At 44.2% G+C, this 21,484-nt stretch overlaps 3 protein-coding genes across 4 annotated transcripts; 1 reads left to right on the top strand and 2 right to left on the bottom strand.

The window, feature by feature from the left end:
• Nucleotides 1-625: 625 nt before the first annotated feature.
• LOC111596969 (probable chitinase 2) lies at nucleotides 626-3,947 on the bottom strand. The gene is made up of 5 exons (XM_023311445.2): nucleotides 3,816-3,947; nucleotides 2,206-2,302; nucleotides 1,973-2,137; nucleotides 1,414-1,919; nucleotides 626-1,348 (listed from the first exon to the last, which is right to left on the bottom strand). The coding sequence occupies exons 2-5, from the start codon at nucleotides 2,288-2,290 to the stop codon at nucleotides 683-685; spliced, it is 1,422 nt and encodes a 473-aa protein (XP_023167213.1). The 5' UTR covers nucleotides 2,291-2,302; nucleotides 3,816-3,947; the 3' UTR covers nucleotides 626-682.
• Nucleotides 3,948-4,401: 454 nt separating this feature from the next.
• LOC111596967 (DDB1- and CUL4-associated factor 8) lies at nucleotides 4,402-7,828 on the top strand. Of its 2 annotated transcripts, XM_023311441.2 has the most exons (6): nucleotides 4,402-4,872; nucleotides 4,939-5,587; nucleotides 5,945-6,766; nucleotides 6,824-6,966; nucleotides 7,035-7,278; nucleotides 7,340-7,828. In XM_023311441.2, the coding sequence occupies exons 1-6, from the start codon at nucleotides 4,709-4,711 to the stop codon at nucleotides 7,700-7,702; spliced, it is 2,385 nt and encodes a 794-aa protein (XP_023167209.2). In that variant the 5' UTR covers nucleotides 4,402-4,708; the 3' UTR covers nucleotides 7,703-7,828. The 2 variants fall into 2 exon arrangements, with proteins under 2 accessions (XP_023167209.2, XP_023167211.2); XM_023311443.2 differs by lacking the exons at nucleotides 4,402-4,872; nucleotides 4,939-5,587 and adding an exon at nucleotides 5,856-5,882 and having other exon boundaries at nucleotides 7,340-7,826.
• A 336-nt stretch (nucleotides 7,829-8,164) lies between these two features.
• LOC111596976 (dynein heavy chain 12, axonemal) lies at nucleotides 8,165-20,783 on the bottom strand. Its single transcript, XM_023311459.2, has 9 exons — nucleotides 18,570-20,783; nucleotides 18,334-18,514; nucleotides 15,606-18,275; nucleotides 15,224-15,538; nucleotides 14,927-15,169; nucleotides 13,777-14,853; nucleotides 9,926-13,703; nucleotides 9,544-9,863; nucleotides 8,165-9,481 (listed from the first exon to the last, which is right to left on the bottom strand). Exons 1-9 carry the CDS (start codon nucleotides 20,627-20,629, stop codon nucleotides 8,252-8,254), a joined length of 11,874 nt encoding a protein of 3,957 aa, XP_023167227.1. The 5' UTR covers nucleotides 20,630-20,783; the 3' UTR covers nucleotides 8,165-8,251.
• Between the last annotated feature and the right edge of the window lie 701 nt (nucleotides 20,784-21,484).

The following is a 21,484-nucleotide window of genomic DNA, read 5'->3' as shown; positions in this document are numbered from 1 at the left end:
ATCGCATATGTATATGTAATGTTTACCATCCATAATGCAGTCAAGTACAGTTATTTTCGCTCTATACATGAGTTCAGTCTTATTCTCTCTCTCTCTTTATAAATCTCTTTGGCCCAACACTAAGGTCCATGAGGCCATAAAACATGCTTTAACTTGACATTTTTACGTAGCATACACAAGTACTTATTACATAGTACTTATATACATATATATAAATCATATTGTAGTTTGTATTGAATGTTGAAACTGTAGCATTGATATTCTAATATGAAACAAATTATGTTGCTTACTTGTGTATTTATATAGCACACACAATCCGATACATAAATGCATATTTATACAAACACACACAAACATATATATATATATATATACATATATAAATAGTTAATCGTTAGATTGCAAGTTAAATTTATAACAAAAAATGTACACATTAATAGTTTAATATGGCAGCTATTTGACTAAATAACAGTTAAAGTTGAATCGAAAAAGTCGATAGGACAGCAAGGGCTGCAGCATAAGCTAACGCACTTATCGATGTTCGGCGCACAACTATCGAGTATTCAGAGAAGTGCGCGCAGTTTGAAAATATACAAAATTATTTGTTTAAAATTAATGATGTTGATATTTTATTATTTGGGGAACAAACATATAATAAAAACTAAGGCACGTATTGGACTTTTCAATGTGTTAGGTTGTGTAACAACACGCAAACAGAGCTGAGCGTTAGACTTATGCTAATTAAGGATGTTGCAGCATTTTTGCCATGAGGTATTTCGTTTTCGGAGTCATCTGGTATTACGACCTCATCGGCAGCCATTTCCTCGAGAGCAAGTGTAGTGGCCTCATTGATGGTACGCAACAAAGGATAATTTTGATTAAGTCTTCTCGGTGCACTTTTAACATATTTAAAATCTGCATAGGTGTCGTCATCCACTTCGCATTTGCCAAGAAAGTCATCCGTGTCCACGGACCACACCATAACGCCCGCCAATCGCTTCATCATAGCGAACTTGACTTTATTAGCAATGGAGCGTGAGCTATCGAAAGACACAACATTCACGTCCAGCGTGAAGACATTTCGCTCAGAGCGAGCAACCATTTGACTAGTTTCTGCGTCCCATTTCGTTGTCCAGCCGGAAGTCTTGTTGCTTAATATATCGCAGATTTCGTTATACCCTAGGAAACCATCCTCGCGTGTAAATGGACCACGGAAGCCAACGCCATCGCTGGCATCGTTCACATTGCCCTCAGCAACTGTTTTGAATGTGCGCCCGTAGAAGGGCAGACCTAAGACTATCTTAGAAGGCGGAGCACCCAGCTTCAATAGATAGTCGATGGTAAATTGCTGCAACAAATATCAATAATTATAATACATATAGGTTGGATATAATAAGTAATTTGTATAGCTACCACACTCAACGGATCCACAGCAGCTGCTGTTAGCGGTGCATTGTAGCCAATTTTTTGATCCCAGCTGCCATGGTAATCGTAGCACATGATGTGCAGATAGTCGAGATACCTCGAGATTTGTCGCACATCGTAAGCCTGATCGATAACATTCTTAGCAGCTCCAATAGCTGAACTTAAGAGCAGACCGTAATTATCAAACTCCTCTCTCAATGCCTTTGTCAGGGCGACAAAATTTTCGCGATCTTGCGGACTGCCGCCGCGTTGCGTTGGATACTCCCAATCCAAATCGAGGCCGTCGAAATTGTATTTGCGCACAAAAGCGGAAACTTGTTTCACAAAATGCTCGCGCTGCTGCACATTGGCCACGAGTGTTGAATAGTTCTTCGAGCCCTCATTCCAGCCCCCGATGGCCAAGCTGACCTTCAGATGCGGATGACTGCTTTTTAAGCTTGTTAAACGCTCATAGCCGCCCTTGCCATACTCCTCCTGCAAGTCCTGCCAAGGATCTACAACAGATGTCACATTATAAATTTGCATAAACAACAAATAATTATACTACCTAATGATTTGATGGACGCTTGTGTAATATCGAGGCCCGCAAAAGCATAGACCGCATGTGTACAAAGGTTCGCATCGAAGTTCTCTATGGAATAGGCACCTTGGCCTGGTCTATAGACAGCCCAGGTGGATATGTAGCAAACAACCACCTTGTTGTGCGTGGGTCCTGAAAGCATGTAAAGAACAAATTGTTAAGTCTAGCGACCCTTTGCGGTCAACCGCTAAGTTACTCACCTGTCCTAGCCGCAACTGAAGCCAAAAATGTTGCCAGCATGAGCGACAGTAGCGCTTGCCTACAACTGCTGCGTACCGTCAACATTTCCAAAAGCAACTAAAAAATATGAGAATCACAAATTGAGTGGGCGAAGCTTAACTGAATTGCATATATGCATAAAGCTGTCAAGCTGCAAAGAAAATTGTATCTAAGAGATACTTTTAATTAAGCTCAATTAAGTCGCCTTTTAATTGAGTCCCCCTCTCAGCAGAAAAGTGAAAGGCAACCAGAATCTTGCATGCATCGGCTCTCCGAGTGAATCATCGAGGTAAGCTCAAGATTTTATAATAAAGTGGACAACTGTATTTATTATTGCGGTAAAAATAAATGGTTTTCCTTGTTAACTTCTTTCAGCTTGCAGTCGCTTATACCCAGCAGCAAAGCATTCAAAAGGGTACATTGGTCTGTGAAGTCGTATTGAGGAGGCTGTGGTCAAATATTTTAAAATAATAATTATTAATTTCTAATCTTCAATAACTTGCTTAGCTGTTACCACTTCATATATCCCCCAATTAAACACGCATAACTCAAGTTAATTTTGATCGTTTCCAGGGTATGTGATAGTCAGCCACATGCAGGTATTTCACTCTCTTGTGTTTCTTCTTCGCACTTGTATGGATATTCCACCATCCTGCCTGGCTAGCCAATAAAATAAAGCATAAATTACAAGAACGTTGGCTGTGAAACCTGATTCTCAACTTTCGCTCGTGCACCCCTTAAAAAGGCATCCAAGTAGACTCCTATGGGCAGCCGGCACAAATGCATACGAATCGAAATGAGTATGATTCATTCATTTCCGAGCCGAATGGTTCAGGTAACGGGTCAAGTATTTAACGACATCTACAGCAAATAGGTGTATCGTCTGGCAGGTTGACAACCAATTGCTATCAGTATTGTTGTTGATCAAAAAAGAACATTCTGACTGCAGATAAGAAATATACAAGGCATAAATATGCACTTGCAAAAAAACAACATGTTACAATTTCATGATAGGCTTTGTAATTGTTTTATATTTCCTTTTGTTTTGACAAAAACAAACCGGAATCAGCTTCTTCGCATTTTGCAGGCACACAACAACAGCAATAAACGCCACAGAGCAACTGCGAATCATGCGAAAACAAAATCGAAAATCGAGATGAAAAAACCAGATCGCAGCTCCAAGAACTCAGCGGAACTGTAAATTAATTTGCTCAACTTTTGATTTCGAGTTGAAATGCGATGCGTAAAGAAATCGAGAGAAAACCAGATCGCAATTTCAAGAACAAAGCGGAACTAGAAATAAATTCGCTCAAATTTCTTCATTTCAGCTACGCCTGCGCTCCAGTCATGCATTGTATGCATATACGTATGTTTACATGTATGTGTGTGCACGCTTATGCGTGGAAAGCTAATTAGCGCTAAAACAACTTCAACTTCAACTTTAAAGAGAAACACATTCACAAGACAACGCACTCGAAATTCAGAAATGCTTGGAGCTGACGTGCATAGCATGTTCAAGACGGAAGAAAACATTTTATATGTACACATTGTGTTTATGCATGTCTTAAATGATTGTATAAGATTTACGTACAATATATTTTTATTGCTGCAAGACGTGTTTTTTTCTTATACCTCCAGGCGAACGCGTCGTCCGCTTTGGTACCGTTGTCGACGCGTTGTAACCAATAACTAAGCTACTGCGAGCTGGCACTGCGAACTCATTGTGAATTCAAACACAGCCATAAAAACCAGTCAAGCCGAACTACCAGTCAGCCAGCCAGAAGAGCGCACTCTCAAGTCGAAGAGTCAAAGACTAACTTCTTGCGCTCTGAATATCGAAGAAGTCGAAGAGAGCAGAAGAGCCAATAGTATCAATCATACATATTAAGACCATATTTGGGCAACATAATATGTATATAACATACAATATTTACAATATTTTGAATTAAGCTTCTCAATTAAAGACACAAGTAACAATTATGCTGACTCAAATTTAATTAGAATTTAGTACACTCAAATACCATTTCATACTTGGCGCAACATACTTATCGAGGTTGATTAATTGCAAGAGTTAGTAAAACATATTGCTGCGATATCTTAATCGTAATCGGGAAATTGATCAATGTCCCATCGTCAATTTACAAATGAAAAAATATAACCGAAAATCATATTCGGTTTCATTAAGCAAAGTTATTCAAAAATTTATGTAAAAATTTTGAATAAAATTTAATTTGAATTTAGTACACCTAAAGCAAACAGAACAATACCATTTTTATACTTGGCGAAATATGTCTATCGATGCCGATTAATGGTTAATTGATAGACCGACTACTTACGCAGCCCTGAGCTATCGCAGTTGCTGGTGTAAACTATTTCCCATCACCGCTTTAAACATAAACAATCGTCTTAATTTCTGCTGCGTACACAGGAAAAATTGCAGGTTGTTAAGATAAATGCAAATATTACACACACTGCATTTGTATAATGGACGTTGAAGCTGAGGAAGTGTGTGTTTCGGACGCAGCAACAGCATGCAAGCGCCAAAAGCGCACCAACTCCAAAGACGAAAGCGACTATGAAAACGAAGAAGAAGGACCACCACAACCAGAAACAGCAACTGGATCTAAGGTGGACCCCAAGTTGGTTGGGTAAGTGAGCAAAAAATGCTAGCTTCTTACTTATACATAATTCATCGATTTTTACAACGTGTGCAGCAATGGTGAAAACGAGACCAGCAACAACAACAATAACAATGATAATAAGAAGAATGAAATCGAATTAGAAGCAAGCAACAAACAACAAACGACGGATGAGCCAATAAGAACAGCCGACGAGACAGTACACTCTGCTGTTGTCAAAACTTCAGGTGACGCAAATGCGGAGCCCAATAATTCTAGATCTCTACAGATTCTGTGCTCAATGAATAATATCTTGCAAAACGATTCCGGTGATATGCCGACAGCTTCCGAGTCATCTAGATCTGATGCTGTACTGGAGATATCGGCCAGACGCAATGTTAATGATGATGATGAAGATGCGGCTGCAAATATCGATTTAAATTCGCATGTATTTCATCGACAATTACGACAGCGTCATCGCACTTATCGCTCCACAATCGCGCTTAACTCAGATGACTTGGACGCAAGCAGTGGCAGTGAACATCAATTCAATGAAAACAACAACAGCGATACCAATGATACGGATGTCGATGGCAATGATGATGAAGCCGTGGATCAGGCAGCAAATACTGATGACGATGAATCTCATTCGCAGGAAGCTCAATTGCAAGATGACAGCAGCTCCGGTTCGAGCGTTGCCTTTTGGAATCGCTATTACACATCCAGCAATGAGGAAAACGATTCTGTAAGTCACGAACAATGTATTTGTAAATATTTACAAGAAAATTCATTGGTTCAATGAATTCATGATCGATTATAAATCGATTCTGGTAATGATTCAACAATTCTATTGATTGTTTATCAAATTTGTTACGAAAAACGAATATTTAAATACTGAAAAAAATTTGTTCTAATTGTCAAAATATGCTAGAATCAAAACAAAGACACAAAAACATTCAGTAGCCTAGAATTGTAAGCAATAACTATATAGGGATACAAATATAATATTATTATTTAGATAAAACATAATGTTTTTCAACGTGAGTTGTACGCTCCCCTCATACATGTAATGGCAAATTTCAAGTATATGTTTCGTCTGCAGGATGGCGAATATAATGAGACGGAGGCCAATCCTGCCGATAAGGCACAAATAGAGGTTGCAGTCAACAAAGTCATGGGTAAGCCGAAGCCCGATTATAATTGGAATTTCGCACAGGAGCTGATGCGAAGGGAGCATAACTTATTCAATCGAATTGATTGGCGTGGTGGACAAACCTCATCGCTAAGCTTTGGCCAAGGATATTACGCCACCAGACAGGTGGTTGAGCGGATGAAATTATTGGATGCCTTGAGCTTGCATCGTTGCTGTGTCAACTGCTTGAGTTTCAATCGTACTGGCGATTTGATTTGCTCGGGCTCCGATGATCTGTGCATCATTATTTGGGATTGGGCAAAGGGCAAACCACGGCACAACTTCAGATCGGGCCATAGCTTGAATATATTCCAAACAAAATTCATTGACAGCGTCGGCTGCTTGGACATCGTCTCCTCCAGTCGTGACGGTCAAGTGAGACGCGCTGTCATCCCACCATCTGGCAGCAGTAGCACCAAAACCACCCGTCTCTACAACCACAGTGATGCTGTGCATAAGTTGGTTGTCGTTCCACAGAGTCGACATGAGATAATGAGCGCTGGAGAGGATGCTGCAGTGAAACACTTCGATCTGCGCAGTAATGCATGCTCGACCATGCTTCGGTGCATCTCCAGCGAGGATAACAGACGTGTACGTCTCTTTAGCATTGCACATCATCCGTATATGCCAGAGTTTTGTGTTAGCGGGTCCGATGACAAATTGCGCGTCTATGACAAACGCAATCTGAACTCCAAACCTGTGCACGAAATGACGCCCAAGGACTTAAAAGATGTAAGTATTAGTATAACACATCGAAGAGCATTTTAACTAATCTATACACTCTCTTAGATAAAGATCACGCAGATTACCTGCGCGGTTTACAATCACAGTGGCAGCGAGATACTCGCCTCTTACAGCGATGCGGGCATTTATCTCTATGACAGTCGCAATTATAAGGATGGCGAATATCTACATTACTACGAAGGACACATGTAACTACAACGTTGCGATATACTAAGCTCCAGTACATCAAATGATCATTTTATCCTTCCATCCACAGCAATAGCCGCACCATTAAGGGCGTCAATTTCTTTGGCCCACACTCCGAATACATCATCAGTGGCAGTGATTGTGGCAACATATTCTTTTGGGACAAGAACACCGAAGCCGTGATGAACTTTGTGAAAGGCGATCATGCGGGCGTTGTCAACTGTCTGGAGCAGCATCCATGGATGCCAGTGCTGGCCACATCTGGACTAGATCACAATGTCAAGATTTGGACGCCCAGTGGTCAACCAGAAGCTGTAAGTGTTTGGCCCATCTTTCATTTGTGCTTGCTAATCAGTTATCTTTTTGTTGCTGCAGGAGGTGCCGCGCATGGATGCCTTGAAGGAAACGCTGCAGCGAAACTTTAGACGTAGCATTTTGGATGTGGGCGACTTTGATATCAATCAGATACATTATTTCATAAGACAGCTAATAGAACCAAGGCGCAATGCAGCCGCTGCTGCTGCTGGACAGAATCCTCGCGAGCGCAATCATAATCTATTTAGCAGCAGCAGCAGTAGTAGCAGTAGCAGCAGCAACATCAGCTTGAGTCCTGGAAATGTTGCTACTGGAACTGGACAGCAGCAGGAACAGCAGCAGCAGCAGCAACGTCGTCGTGGCAGTCAGCCCAGTAGTTCTGATGAGGGCAATGCCGATGTTCTAGGCTGTCGTTCCCAATGAGAGAACAATAATATCCCCATCATGATCATTATCTCATCATCATTATTAGCAACATAATTAGCAGCGGCATTGTCATTAATCCAAAGTCTACACTACGTATTTTCTTGACTTGTTTCCTGGGTCTTCTAAAGTCCCAGGGAGCAAGCAAATGCATGTGTTTTTCCCTTTTTTATATTTTCCGTGTTGGCTCTACGTCTTATTATTTTTTAAAGCGTTTCAAATGCTGTGAATATATATATATATATATATATATATATATATGTATATATATATATATAAATGTATATTAAACGAATAAGAGCGCGCATATTCTAATTTCGAAAGAATGTCTAATAAATACAAACAAGCAGTGAAGCACATAGTCATAGTTACTCTATTTATTTAAATGACATTCATTTTATATTGTGCTGGCTCCTGTCTTTTATTTATGAATTGCATATAGATATATATATATATATATAAAATATATATATTATACTAAGAGCACCGACAATTCTTCGGATTTCTCTTTAATCTGCGTGCAACTTTATCTGAAATTCTTAGGTATTTTCAGTCGTTGGTTTGACAAATTAAGGCTACGCTCCTCTTGACCCAGTGGGAAGCTTTCATTTGAGTGTTTAGTAGCAGAGGAACCACATAGTTTGTCGAATGTCCAGTGGTGGACAGCGTACCCCTGCGCTCAGCTGTCTTGTATAGCGGACAGCGATAACGCGTCCCCTCGTTAACCTCCGAAAGGGTTATAGGTCGAAAATATATCGCGGGCATCACATACATCAGAATCTTCGGCAATTGCTCGGCCAACGTATTGTGCTCCCAATGCCAACGAGCGCCCTCCAAAAACAATCCATTGCAAAAGATGCCATCTTCCGGTGGCACGCTCTTCGTTTCGACTTTGAGCACATCATAGTCAAAGGTGAGCGTATCAATGGGTATTTTGTATTTTCTGGCAAAATTTTGCATTGCGCCCGTTAGAAAGGCTTGGGTGAAGAAGAATCCGGATAGCCAGAAGGTAGGTGGCTTGCCCACACGATGCCATTGATGCAGCCAATTGAGACGCTTGTATAGATCCTGCACATAGGAGCCGAGTGGCTTAAGGCAGGGATAGGACTTACCCATCCACTTCGTGGGTATGCGATTAAATTTCATGGCAATCATAACGTTTTCCAAATCGGGAGTCATCACAATGATACCTTTAATGGCCATGGCTAAGTCTCGGCAGGAGGCACGAATCTCTTTCTGCAACTTTAGGAAACGTTCCATCTCTTGAACGACAACCGTATTCATTGACTCATTGTAATTCACCGGGTATTTCTCTCCCGCTGCCTCGACATCCATGTCTGGAGGCATTTCAGTTTCAATTTGCTTAATTGTATCTAATATCATTTGCTCGGGACTAACCCCGCCGCCAGCGCTGCCCGCCGCCTCGCTGCCCAGCAGAAGGATCATCGAATCCAACAACGTTTTAGTTGTCTGCAAATCACGCGTAATGCCAGAGTTAGCGTGCAAGCCATAAACTTCCGGAGGGGCCAACGAAGGAACTGACTCGTCTAAATAACGTAAAATCTCCCGATGCTCCGTTTTACGTGGCAAGATATACCGATCATCATTAGCAAAGCGAAAGCGATTATCATTGACCACTTGGGAATTACAGAAGTCAGCGAGTATTGTAACGATACAACGCCTATCCCAATTGTCCGTAACGCGTCCGCCGTAGTTGCACTCGCTGGTCAAATAGGAGATGGCGTCGTAAGGAACGTGTTCGTATTGATTGAGCAGCATCTGGAAGAGCGCAAAGCTTGATTAATATCAATTCACATCGATTCATTTCGAATGTAATTTACGCTTAGCTGCAGCACTGAGATTTGCAAGTCGGACTCATTAAATCCGTAGGGTATATTCCAACCTAATGGACCATATTTACGCCGTTCCTGAACAACCGCATGGAAGAAGCAAATGCCGAATAGCAGACGCGTAAAAGCTCGATCCTGCTTAGCACAGCCCATATAGAACTCCGGATCATTAATGGGCTCCGAATTGTACGAGCGCGTTAGATTCTCTTTCAGACCCGTCGGCGGTTCATTTGTCATCTTCACGCCATTCTGAAGGATCGTTACGGGGAACTGTGGAGTCGGATAGGCAGTCAACCAAATGCGAAAGTTTGCTGCAATCGAGATCAAGACAATCATTGAGTCCAATAGTCAATAGCAACTGTTGGGAGCTTACCCTGCGTGTTAAACGTATCCATGTTCTCCCACAGGAACTCTAGTGTGGGCATCCAAGATGCAGCCAGATGACAATTCTGTAGGCATACCCAGTAACCCATATCCTGTGCATTCTTAATCAAAGCCGTGGCAATCGGTCCCTGGCCCTGGCCTAGCGAAATGCTTTGGAACGTCTCCTCCTGGCCCATTTTTTCAGCGAAAGCCAGCAGAGAGCCCAGGGGATCTGCACCCGGTGACAAGATGAAGAGTAGTGGCGTCAAGGCCGTCGAATCCGCATACGATTTGGAAATGTCAAATTCAGGCGGCGTCACGTATTGATCCCCAATTGTATTCGCTATGAAAAGCCGAACGGCGAGGAACACAGAGTCCGGACGAAGTGCCTTAAGCACTATGATCTTCTCAAAGGCTGTGGTCTTATCCTGCCAGGGTTGAGGCAACGCCTGCAGATGGGGTGAAGTGTGATCATAGATCGCTTGCCAGGCTGGTAGATTGGCACGGAAGGCTGCAACGATTCCCTTGAGCTCTTTCAGCTCCTCCAACCGCAGCACGTTTAACCAAACTGTATCGGTTATCCAGCTAGGATCTGGATTTGGTGGTATATTGGTCGACTCCTTGGCATTGGTCAGCAGGTGCGCTAAGTGCCGCATCTCCACCTGTCCTGTGCCCAATAAAATTCTGGCTGTCAGTATAAACGAGAAGAGTAGCTTGTCCTTCTCAAATATGGAGCGACAAACGTTGTTATACAAATTTTTGGTGAAGCCATCGACCAGGAACTTGATGCGACGCGGCAGTTCCTTCGACTTGTTCGCCGTCTCAATGGAGTACATATAGAGATTGATATACCAGTTGAGCGAAAACTGATACATCGGATCTATATTGGGTAAATCGGTGATCGAGTAGTACAATATGGAGGAGTGTACGGCAACGGGCTTATAATTCATGCGGAATGCCTCGATTTTTGCAGACGTCTCCTTGGCGGCTTCCTGCTTCTCGGTGATGTCCTTCGACAGGGTTTTCGAATCGGCCAATATAACGATGGCTGCCTCGTTCTCCAAAATGTCGCCCTCGCTGCTCGTCAGTGTCTTTAAAATCATATTCTCGGCATCGCGCAGGGCTCCCTTGTTGGCGGCTGCCTCGGTAGTGAGCATGATGCGCAGTTCTTGCAGATCGGGTCGCTCCTTGGCCACCACAATGCTGAGCAGTTGATCCATTAAAGCATTTTGCGTCAAAGCGAAATTGATGACAGTTACTTTATTGAAAGTCTCAGGTAGAAAGTGAGGATTACGCAAATTGCAGGTCATATAGAGACGAAAGTTTGGAGACACCGGCACCACATTCTCACCCAAGCTAATGTACTTAATGCCGCCCTGAATGAACGTTTGCTTCATCAAAATTGGATCTAGTGGCACCTCCAGCTCCTCTTGCACATTCTCAATGATCACCGGCGAGCCCAATTCCAAGGCTTCGGCAATGACCTTCATGTAGTTGCTCTGATTAAACTTGACACAATTCAGTCGATTTTTCCTCTCCATGTTCTTTAGCCAATTGTTCGCCTGTCCTTGGGGATCGATGAACAGGCTGTAGCGGCTGGAGTTGGCCGATATGATGGCATTCTCGCTGGAGAACTCATCATTGGGCAGTCCGTCCAGCTGCCAATTCTGTATGGTGACCTCCAATCCAAGGACAGCCGTGATCGAATACTTTTTCGAACAGGGTATCTGCAGTGCATTACACTTCTTAAACCAATCGAGCACACAAGTCGAACGGTATTGCAGATTAACGGCAGATAAGTAGGCAATGATGCCACAGGAGATGAGCACGTCGCCTGGCAGATGATCATATAGATCTTGAAGATCATCGGCGGCGTTACTCCAACGCGACTTCTCTCCGCCCAGTCCGCCAATCAATGCTTCAGCTCGGATCAGTTTATTTCGGCAATTCTCTGCATGCTGCTCTGTGTTTTGCATCTCAGCGTTTGCTTTGTCCAGTTCGACATTAAGCAACGCCACCTTCTCCTCCAGGGCAGCTGCCATGGCGCGCTTCTCAGCCAGAAAGGCCATGGTGTCCGCATACTCTTTCTCAGCCGCAGCAAGTTTGGCTTTCTTAGGTGCCACCACCTTGGCAACATTGTCATACAGATCCATGGCAATCACCCATTGGCATAAGCCTTTGGCGGCGCTGGATGCCTTGGCCACAATGTCCGGCTGGAAGTCCTTGTTGGGTATGAACTCTTTGCGTATACGCTTCATAACCTCGACGGGTATATTATCCTTATCGAAATCTTTGAGCGCAGGCAGAAAGTTCATGTCGCCTAGGATACGCTTGCTAGGACCCCAGAAATCGTTGACCATCTTGCCAGTGGCTGGATCTGGTATCCGCTCCGCTGGAAGACCCTTCATCACACACACTGCTGCCATGACAAGCTTGATAACTGGCGGTGGATTCTTCATGGACTTCACCAATGTTATATCAGCTGGTTTCAGGGTATTCAAGGCGGCCAAAGCATCTTCCAGCACGGGTATAGCTTTAGCCAAGTCCTTTTCACATTCACGTTTGAGCACCTGTGCCGCTTCTGCCTGCACGGAAGCTACCTCCTCGTCCTGTTTCACCTGCTCCGCGGCAGCGCTAGCAGCAAGGGTCTCTTTATTTATTTCCAACATCATTTTACGCGAAGCCTCCGCCAAGGCCACCAACTTGGGCTGCAGTGCACCCAAATCCCGTTGCATAATGGAAATCGCAGCAGCTGCTGAGGCCAAGGTGTCCAAGCCACCAATGTAGCGCATCTTAGCCTGCATGGTCTCGTCCTGCTTACGTGCAATCAGGGTCTGGAAAGATCTGATGAGCTCGATGAAGGACGCGTTGGTCTGATAGATGTGTCGTCCAGCCATCTGACAGAATTCGCGCGTGACACGCGCTGCCGTGGTATGGAAATATTGGCACGTATCCATGATAGCCATTTTGATTTCCTCCGATGGCACGTTGACATCCACCAGCGACATTTTGGCAATCATTTGCAGCGCTTCCTCGGGCCAGCTATCATACCAATCGATGGTGCAGCAATTCACCAGCGACGGATACAAGCGAACTCTCGTTCGCAGCGCATCGCCAATGGGTGAGAAGCTGAGCACAATGTGCAGCTTCTGCTTGCAACGATTCACAAAGAAGGTGAAGACCTGCAGGGCGGAGACATCGATGTTGCGATTGCCTCCTTGCGCAGCCAGACGTGCCATCTCGATCACCTCCTGCTTCTCGTCGATCGGAAAAATGTTCGGTACTTCGCCCTGATTCAACAAACAGTCAATGTCCTGCAGAAAGAGCTCCATTTTAATTTGATTCTCTGTGATGAGAAATGTCGTGTGCTTATTCAAGCCGCCCGCTTCCTTCAGTATGGCCTTTATGTCATCGTGCCATTCGTTGGCGCCATAGTTCTTCGTTATCTCGGGCTGGAAAAACGATGTCTGCACCATATTGGTGGCCAGTTTAGTCAGCGACTGCCTGCCCGAGCCGCCCAGCCCAATCAGCAAGGCACTCGCGCCCTGTATCGAAATTATGCGGCAGATACGATTCAGGTGCTGCAAGGCAAAAGTAAACAAGGTGACGTCCATCTTGGATCTACGTGTCGAGTTGTAATCCTCCAGGCTGGCTGCGGATATCTTGTAAAATACATCCATGCTGGGCACTTCCTCATAGCGTCTTTCATCCGGCTCACTGTCCTCGTCGAAATACATACCGAACAGAACTGTATTGGCTTTCTCCATTGTAAACTCTGGTTGATCATCCTGGATGGAAAATACAAATACAAATTTTAGATTTACAGTTGAACGTGCAGTTGGATCTGTGGCATATACGAACCGTACAATACTTTTCAAAGACTGTCTCCACTTTTTCCCTGAAGTTAGCCTTCAGGCACTCGTTGAGCTTGTCGAACATCCAGTTGCGATCGACTTCGTCGACAAGGCGATCGAAGAAGACGCGCATCGCCTCATGATACCAGACCCTAATCAGCATTTTCTTATCATTCACAGACTCCTTGCGCACCAGCGTGCAGCCAGTGACAACTCGTGAAATATCTCGCAAATTGAATATATAATGGGATTTGGCGGGCGTGGCACGTATCTCCGATTGCACGCTCTTGTAAATGCTCTGAGTGGCGCTGATTATTTGATTTGTGAGTACGAACACATCCTGTCCATGGCCGGTGCGTCGAAAGCCACATAAAGCCACATTGAGAAAGATGCGAAACATGGTGTCGTCGCTGAACGTATTGATCGAAAAGACATTGAAGTGGTTCAGGAAGCGTGGGTAGACATCCTGGCGACTGCCACCAGGTAGGCCGCAGGCTGTCATTATCAATACATTATGCATGTAGATCTTGGAGCTATCCTTCAGATCATAGACATGGCCATAGTCAAAGAACTGACGTAGCAACTCCAACGGTGGCTGAGCGCCATAAACCTCCTTCACTGGCATATTCATATCGTCCACGAAGAGAACGCTCTCCATACCTTTGGGCGGGCCATAGATGCCGCGTTTCCACTTTTGCAGCTTGGCTATGATCTGTTCCTGCGTCTGATTGGCACTAATCATGACTGTGAATGTAATGAAGCCCGTTTCGTAGAGGTCGGGATTCAGCTTATTCATCAGATAGTTTTGTATGTAAACACTTTTGCCCGTCCCAGTGGGTCCGACGAGCAGCATTCGCTTCTTGTGCTGCACATGCAGCTTGAGCAGGTGTAAATAACGAGCTGTGTCCACAGTGGGCACAATGACACCTATCTTCGTCTCCTCAATGTCCATGCGTTTGGCCATCTCGGGGAAATACCGCCAATTGCCACGTTGCTTAAACACAAAAACATAGTCCACAATGAGGCCGTCTATGGGAGGGGTTATCTCCATTTTGCCCAATGCCGCGGGCTCCTTTTCGTATAGCTAACGATGATGCAATTTGGAATTATTATCAAGCTAGGAATTATTATTGTTTTTAGAGGTAATATCTGCGCACCTTTCTTAGATACGCATCGAATTTCTCTCGGGAATTGATATCTAGTACACCGCCAATGCCCCAGACCAGGGCATAAAGGATCGCAGCTTGTATATAGCTCTCTATATACTTGTCATAGTCATCCGGATTTTCCTCGATGGCCTCGTCGAGTTGCATATCAATCAAATCAAATGTGGTTAGCATGCAATTAAACTCGCCTGGCTTGACGAACTGACTGCAGAAGCGTCTTACGAAGGTCATGCACTGTAAGAATATAGATTAAGCAATCTGAATAAGAGGAAACAAACCTTATCTTACCGGCATCAACAGCCACGACAGCATTTCCAACATGTACTTCGTATTTTCCTTGTCCGCCCAGCGTGGATCGGCTTTCTTGAGCCACGTATTCGCGAAGGAGCGCCAGCCTAAAGTCGATGCCTCCATGTAGATCATGCCACATCTTGAAACCGTGGCTGGCGAGGCTTGGGCCAGATCCATTACCTCAAATACCATGGACATTTCGTTGGACATCGTGATCACCTCACCGCTGGTCAGGCACAACTTCTTGTTGTCATCCAGCACAGTGTTCATGTTCTCAATCCAAACAGCGTCAACGGGACCATCGAAGATAACCTAGAGAAGGAGGAATAGAGAAACTGAAATTGTGTCCTATACTAGTCGAGCTCTCTCTTTTGGCTACCCATTTTCTATCTGGCGTGGGAGTCATTGCGAAGTCTCGGAAGATTTTTGCCACCAGTCCATCAGTCCATTCATAAGATATGGGATCAAAGGAGCCATACAGCTGATTCATAGTTATAGACTTCGGATTCATAATGCCCATCAGGACGTGCTGGAAGTAGGGGCTCTTGGATGGAGCCTTTATCTTGAGCGCCGAGAGTACTTTGGCCAGCACCTGCAGCGTCTTCGATTTGCCCGCCAGTGGCTCACCCACAAGCATGAAACCATGGCGCACAATGATCATCTCGTAGGTTTGAATGACTTTGAGAAGAAAACTGGGCGCCGGCTCCAAGATCTCCTCCTCGCAGACGCGTATGAACTCCTTCTCCATGAGCGAGTAGTCAATGTGAGGCAGCTTAATACCGGGAAAGATGTCCGAAATGATGCCCTCGAAGAGCGGCACATCAAAGGACAAAAATTTCGGCAAATTCACATCTATCAAGCTGCGCAGCAGCAGTATATCCTCGACCTCATTCGGGAATTGTTTCTTTATGTTACCGCAGGCAGAGAGCACAGTTTTCACGGCTCTCATGCCATAATCGTAATGATTCTGACTGGACAGCTGCTCCGAGCAGAGGCGATAAGTGGTCACGATCTTTACGGCCAGCTTGCGTGCATCCACAAAGCCATAGGAGTACAATGATATCTCACCAATCATGGCATAATCGGGCACCATCATGGCAACCGAACGGAAAAGTACCTTCAAATTGTCCGGCAGCTCGGACCGACCCGCATAACCGGGATTCATTGTGATGCAGACATAGCAGGCGGGATTTAAGATCAATTCCGTGCCTTCAAACATGAATTTGGTCGCATTTGCACGCACTGCCTGAATGATGAGCAAAATCTGCTGTGCAACGACCGAGAGCACCTCCAGTTCGATACGATTGAACTCATCAAAACAAGCCCAAGCACCACAGGAGGCTAAGCCCTTAAAGAACTTGCCCATGGCCTTGTAGTCCAAGCCATCGGAGCAGTTAAACACTTTACACTGCACAGCCAGAGCCTTGGCCAAGTCTTTTGTTGTCTCCGTTTTGCCAGTGCCAGCGGGTCCTTCGGGAGCGCCATTCAAATGCAGTTGGTAGGCGCCCACCAAGGTGCGATAGCAGCGATCGGTGAGCGGGGTTATGACCAGACGATCCGAGTTGCCCAAGTACTCATTGGCAAAGGGAACCGTTGCATTGATAATGCGCACCAGCATCGTCGAGTCCTCCCAGTAGTAGCGCATCTGGGCCAGCCACTGGAAGTCATATTCGCTGCTGATCTTAAGTCGTATCAGGTCCTCGGTGACATCCTTGGCATGCACATCAATGACAATTAAGGACTTAATGGTAATACGATTCAGATTGCTGATAACGGGCGAACGCACTAGCGTAACAATATCATTCAGCTCCTTAGTTAGTTCTTGGAAGTATTGATTCATTACGGCCTGGTTGCCGCCATAGCTGCGACGGAGGCAGCTGTGCATCTTGGAGGCCCAGTATACCTGGGAGACAGCCAGGACGACCATCTGTGGCCACTCCAGCACCCAGTCATTACGCTTCAAAGTGGGATAGTGATTAAAGGAGAGCTCCGATTGGTAGCGCACGGCCTTTAGCATCTCCTCCTCCACACAGACGAGCCACTTCTCCACACTCCCTCCGGCTGCAGCCGTTGAGATCTGCTCTATGAACATAATGTGCTCCTTGTCGCTACTGAGCATGGCTAAAACATTTTTAGCTGCATCGAATTCCAGTATATTGATGCCCTCGAAGCATTTGCTTAAATGTGGCTGAACGCGCAAAGGATCTTTTGTCTCGGATAGAATTTCGAGCATTTCATCGTTGGCCAGGAAAAAGAAACGTGGAAAATATAATCGCTTCTTCTCCAAGTAGTTGCTAACACCTGTGGAGATATCCTCCAACAGTTCGTTGGCCTTCTGCAATGACTCCAGTAGACCAGAAAGCGGGGCCGTTTCCATAACCAAAGGATTCCTCAGCACCAAGCCCATATTACGTGTATAGGTCTGTTCGACTGTGGCAAAGAGGCGACCCTCCTCTGGCATCTGGGCCACAATGTCCTTTGAGGAGAAAATGGGCAAGAGATAAAGGAAATTCACCTGCACCTTGCCCCACTGATCAAGCGTCTCATTAACGCGCATTATTTTCTCATACCAAGCGCGAACTTCTTCCTCGCAGGGCTTCATGAAGGCTGAGCCACGCATGGTCAAAGTTTTAAGTATGTGATCGTCCAATAGAGCCTGTATGTCATCCAAGCTGGACAGGATTGTAACGCCGGTCTCTTTGTACGGCCCGACGGGGAACACCTTGTTTTCCCACTCCTTAATCATGATTTGCAAATTGTTCCACAGTTGTAATTCCTTATTGGCGCTAATGCTGATAATTTCAAACTGATCGAGTATTGGGTTCAAGCCGGAGTTGAGGATTTTACGAAGCGTCGTTCCCGCATCTGGCGTAATGTCAAAGCCAGCAATTTCCGACATTTCCTTCCAGTGACGCTTACGGAGCGCCGGATTACAAAGAGTATTTACAACAAAAACACCAATGCTGAAGTCCTTGATGGACCTCACCATCGAGGCGCAAAGGCGTATGGGTACAGGATGTTTCTCCGGATCGGGATCCTCAGTTTGGCCCTAAAAATCAGAAAGTATGTATAGAAAATGCTGCACGGTCTCAAGACTTCGCAGTTACCTTAAATTTGCAAACTGGATTCTCGACCATATCCTGCTTGATCTTAATGCGATAATATTTTTGATTCTTTTGAAACTCCTTTAGATAATCTTCAGTCGTAGTCTCCACAAACTTTGGTTCCAAGTATTCAAAAGGACCATCCATCCAGACGCTTAAATACCGCTGCCATTCAATGCAGAGTCTATAGGAGAGGAATATCAAATAAATATCTGTCTTTTACGTTGCATTATACGTACTTCATAAGTTCTGCAAAGGGATAGACGAAGGTCTTGATAACCTCTAGAGTTGGATATTCAGTTTGATTGACTTTGAAGAGCTTCTCCTCCTTGTTGATCCAGGCCACATAGTCATCAAAGGTTTTGAGCTGATCTATAAAGTTTTGGAGTATGATATAGGACTCACGAAACTTGTCCGGTCTGCTCATATCATCGATAATCCCTAATTTGGGCACCATTTCCAAAATATCGACGTTTAGCTTCTTGACGACCTCCTGCAGATGCTCCTCAAATAAAAACTTGTATTGCTCCTGCTGTGATGCATTATAATCACAGATCTCGTTAATGTCCTTGATCCAGTTGATCGTCTTAATGGTCAAATCGAAGTGATATTTGGACATCTGGGTAAGCTCCACAATGTTGGTGCCCACTTGCAAGCAATATTGAATACGATCCGTAAGCTCAGTCAGCTTCTGCATCTTCACGTAGATCATATATTCCGCGCTCTCGAGCAGCTCCTCTGTGGATTTGGGTATCAGCAAAGCATTCTCCTTGATCTTCTCGAACTCCACACAGATTTCTTCCTCCGCCCGAATATGTTCGCTTATTATAATTGCTGTGATGTGTGAGATAAGACTCTCGGCCAGAGAGCGCAGTGCTTGGATTACGGGTTCGATGTCAATGACCGCAATTTCGAAAAAATCCGTCGCCGGTTCACTGCGTAGCATATTTATATATTCATAATAGGCTTCGATACGAGCAAAGTATTCTTCAAATTTGTGCGGCTCCTCCAGAAATTTGGCAAGCTCCAAGCGCACCTCGTCAGAGTATAGACCTTTGTATTTCTCCCTAAAGCCATCCACATAATCACTTATTTCAGTGTAAGTGCAATAAACGATATGTTGTGCCTTCTTGATTACCTCCTTTACATAGTTATCATTCATCTCAATTTTAAGATAGTCGTTCACCTGTGCAAAGGTAGTCAATGTGTCCACCTGCGGCTGAAGGGCTTCCATGCGATAGCCCACCATTGAGATTTCGGTGATAATCTCACCAAACATGGACTGAAGATTGGCTATACTAGGCCTTAAGTCCAGACCATCTGATAAATCGTTCCAAACCAAGGATAAGCGAAAGACGGGCATAGTATGTGGACTACTACAGATGCGATAGAGTTCCTCAAAGGTGCGCATTTTCATTTGGTTTAACTCACGGTTCATCAGACCTTCCAAGCCGCCCCACGCTCGCTTCCACACGTTCAATGGCATCACACGTTTGCGCAGCATTCGCTTCAGAACAGCCACCAATCGGACATACCAATTCCAGCGTAAAAATGTGTTTACCTTGTCCAGCTGATTCTGTATATACTTCCGATAGAACTTGGAAGAGAGCGCCTCTTTGCCACAGAGACCCAGCTGCTGCTGCTGGGCGCCCATGCTGCTAATATATTGAAAATTGCACGCAAATGTCGGCAGATCCGATATGGAGATGCTGAGTATAACGCGCATCGGAGGCTGCAGGATAAGCAACTTCTGTGCGATCTTGCGACGATTCTCCAGATAGACTTTATAATTTGCTGAGCGTCCTGGTAGACTGGAAAGAAAATCGGCATGAGGTAAATCAAACTTGGTTGGATCTTCGTCAGAAAATTCGGGATGCTGCAATATATTCTTCATGCTATAGATTTTCATTAGCCGATCGTATTCTCCGTGCACATCAGCCATGTACGCCTTAACCAGTTCTGGATACTTGATTTTCAGTCGCTCCTGTGCGAAGCTTAAGATCTTGGCTTCCGTTTTGCGGAGCATGCGCGGCACAGCAATTTTACGCACCTCGCGCCGTAAATTGTCGATGTAGTGCACCTGTGGTAGCGGTCGCATATCGGGCTCTGGTATCCAAGGTTTTTTCGAAATCTTCACTTTGATGTCCGCCGCCCGTTGCTTGAGGAACACAAAGTGGCGTCTCTCGTGCACTTCGGAAAGTCGAAAGGTGAGCAGCGCGTTCTTCAAATATGGCTCATCGTCGTATTTCGTAATGTCCGAGGACGGACGATGCATCTGCTCCAGCTTACGGCTATACATGATGCAGGCCGGCTAACTGTTAATTCCCTTTATGCTGCACCTGCTGCTCATGTGAAAAATATATATCTGAGCGTTGCAAATAAACTTGCAACAAATTCGAATGTCCTGTTAATCGTTACTAAGGCAACTTGAATACATATATATTGACAAAAATATATATATATAAATTCTGTGTATTCGTTTTTTTGTTGTCATTCTTTATTATTTCTAGACACTTCCTGTAGTAAAAGGCGTTAGCGTCCATTTTGAAATTCCAGTTTTGCATATGTGTGTATGCATTTGTATTGTGGATTGCATTGGTTCCAGTTCATTTGTCGTATTGAAATTTCCCTTTGTGTAGGTATGTATGTATTAGTACTTGCTTAACTTGCCGATAACAATGATATTCTTATCGGCTCCAGTTCGATTTGCCTATTCAAAGATCCGTTTTGCATAATTGTGTGTGTTTTGCATTTATTTAATTTGCCGATATTGCTATCGGTTCCAATTCGATTGCAAATGACATTACAGATCAGATTAACAATTTTTTGTTTTAAGCAACAATAATTACAATAATAATTATAAATATATATACATAAATATATGTATATATTTATGTATGTACAACACTTGTTAAATTGCCTTCAAATATACAATATTCTAAAAAGAGAACCCCGAATTGTTCATCAAAAAACAGCCTTAACTTTATGCAGATGTCAGTAAATGTAAATGTGTGTGTGTAAATGTGTGAGAAATTGTGTTTTTCTGTTATTTGGTATTTTTATAGGCATAAGAAATAGCTTAAGGGCGAGGGTGGGCCGTAAAGGTTATACAATTGAATTTTTCAGAATACAATAATTTAGTTATGAGCGTTTT

Source organism: Drosophila hydei, unplaced genomic scaffold, assembly GCF_003285905.1.
Source record: "Drosophila hydei strain 15085-1641.00,03,60 unplaced genomic scaffold, DhydRS2 tig00008128-arrow-arrow-pilon, whole genome shotgun sequence".
In the NCBI taxonomy this organism is placed as follows: domain Eukaryota; kingdom Metazoa; phylum Arthropoda; class Insecta; order Diptera; family Drosophilidae; genus Drosophila; species Drosophila hydei.
The sequence above is the reverse complement of the archived record's forward strand: the minus strand, read 5'-3'. Positions and strand labels throughout refer to the sequence as shown.

Coding starts and splice junctions, on each gene's coding strand:
- LOC111596969 (XM_023311445.2), bottom strand. CDS start 2,290: ATGTTGACGGTACGCAGCAGTTGTAGGCAAGCGCTACTGTCGCTCATG. Junction 2,138..2,205: donor TTCAGTTGCGGCTAGGACAG/GTGAGTAACTTA, acceptor ACATGCTTTCAG/GACCCACGCACAACAAGGTG. Junction 1,349..1,413: donor CTGTGGATCCGTTGAGTGTG/GTAGCTATACAA, acceptor TATTTGTTGCAG/CAATTTACCATCGACTATCT.
- LOC111596967 (XM_023311441.2), top strand. CDS start 4,709: ATGGACGTTGAAGCTGAGGAAGTGTGTGTTTCGGACGCAGCAACAGCA. Junction 5,588..5,944: donor GCAATGAGGAAAACGATTCT/GTAAGTCACGAA, acceptor TTTCGTCTGCAG/GATGGCGAATATAATGAGAC. Junction 7,279..7,339: donor CCAGTGGTCAACCAGAAGCT/GTAAGTGTTTGG, acceptor TTGTTGCTGCAG/GAGGTGCCGCGCATGGATGC.
- LOC111596976 (XM_023311459.2), bottom strand. CDS start 20,629: ATGTATAGCCGTAAGCTGGAGCAGATGCATCGTCCGTCCTCGGACATT. Junction 14,854..14,926: donor TCGATGCGTATCTAAGAAAG/GTGCGCAGATAT, acceptor CATCATCGTTAG/CTATACGAAAAGGAGCCCGC. Junction 13,704..13,776: donor TCTTTGAAAAGTATTGTACG/GTTCGTATATGC, acceptor TTTTCCATCCAG/GATGATCAACCAGAGTTTAC.